This window comes from Perkinsus marinus, assembly GCF_000006405.1.
Source record: "Perkinsus marinus ATCC 50983 genomic scaffold scf_1104296965620, whole genome shotgun sequence".
NCBI classification, from domain to species: domain Eukaryota; phylum Perkinsozoa; order Perkinsida; family Perkinsidae; genus Perkinsus; species Perkinsus marinus.
Window position 1 is genome coordinate 1 of NW_003204256.1, and position 1,140 is coordinate 1,140.

General features: G+C 47.0%; 1 protein-coding gene across 1 annotated transcript; it reads left to right on the plus strand.

Annotated features, from left to right (window-relative positions):
- Positions 1 to 258: 258 nt before the first annotated feature.
- Positions 259 to 761, plus strand: Pmar_PMAR000469 (hypothetical protein, conserved; the record flags this gene model as incomplete). The annotated part of the gene is made up of 4 exons (XM_002769488.1): positions 259 to 342; positions 399 to 470; positions 520 to 614; positions 661 to 761. Coding segments are annotated over 4 exons (352 nt in total), but the record flags the coding sequence as incomplete, so codon positions are not given.
- Positions 762 to 1,140: the final 379 nt, after the last annotated feature.

Consider the following 1,140-nt stretch of genomic DNA (forward strand, 5'->3'; position numbering starts at 1 on the left):
GGTGTAGGGCTGGGAGGAGGTAGTAGGGACGGGGAGGTCATATGATTAGGTAATGAATCGGTTTGCTTGATGATAGACGACTTCACTGAAAGCGAACTCCTCACTCGGGTTATCATAACTGATGTCCTGTCCAGAGGCAATGATTATTGGAAAGATCACCTCAAGGGGTTGCATCCTCGTTGGTATGCAACCATTACGCATTAGGGATCAAGGTTCGTTACCTGTACATTCTTCAGTGAAGAGAGCAAAGAGAATGCGATGGACCCGGAAGTTATTCACCAGAAGTGTAGGCTCAATATTCTAGGATTCGAGACATGCCCTGAGATGACCACATATCAAGAGGTAGTAGTAGTAGGCTTGTGGCTAGAGATCACTTCCTATTCCTCACTTGACGGTAGGTATTCGCTGATCTAAGTGGTATTGGGCTTTATGCCAAAGCTTCTGGTTTCAACCATAGTTGTTCTCCCAATGTAAGCACCATCGGAGATGTACCCCCGCGCCTTGGAGAGTTTGTTGCAGGTTAATCGCTTCGCGGTTGGCACATGCCAACATTTCGTCACGAATCGTGACATCAACCGTGGTGAACAACTTACCATAAGCTACTTCGAACACGAGTACTACCGGAATCTGTGTGGGTTTTGATCAGTACCTGGTCCTAAGGTACCTATCCTCAAGCATTGCAGTGCGTAGGAAGCAGCTCGAGCATAGAGACTTTATCTGTGCATGTCCTAGATGTGTTGATGAGGTAGAGGAGGTGGAAGGTATTATGACCATCTACGTGTTGCGTGCATTATGAATTCTGGCTCAGGCCAAGTTGACCATAAGGATGGAAATAATGGTGTGGAGATGCTCGTTTTATCGGAGGATTTGAATGACTCCCTTGCGGTTGCTACAGCATCACAGCGGGCGGAAATGTGCACGGAGTTGCTCAATCGATCATTCCAAGTTGAGGATGGGCCACATCGTCAAGTATTGGGCACGAAAGCCCTGATAGAAACGCTTATCTGGTTAGCAGTGAGGTAGTACTACGTGATGGGCTCCAAGTTGAGGGCATTGGGTACTGCTGGATTGTTGCTGGTATCAACTCGCACCTAATCCTACTTTTATCTCCTTTAGTGAGCTTCAGCTCTATAATTACGA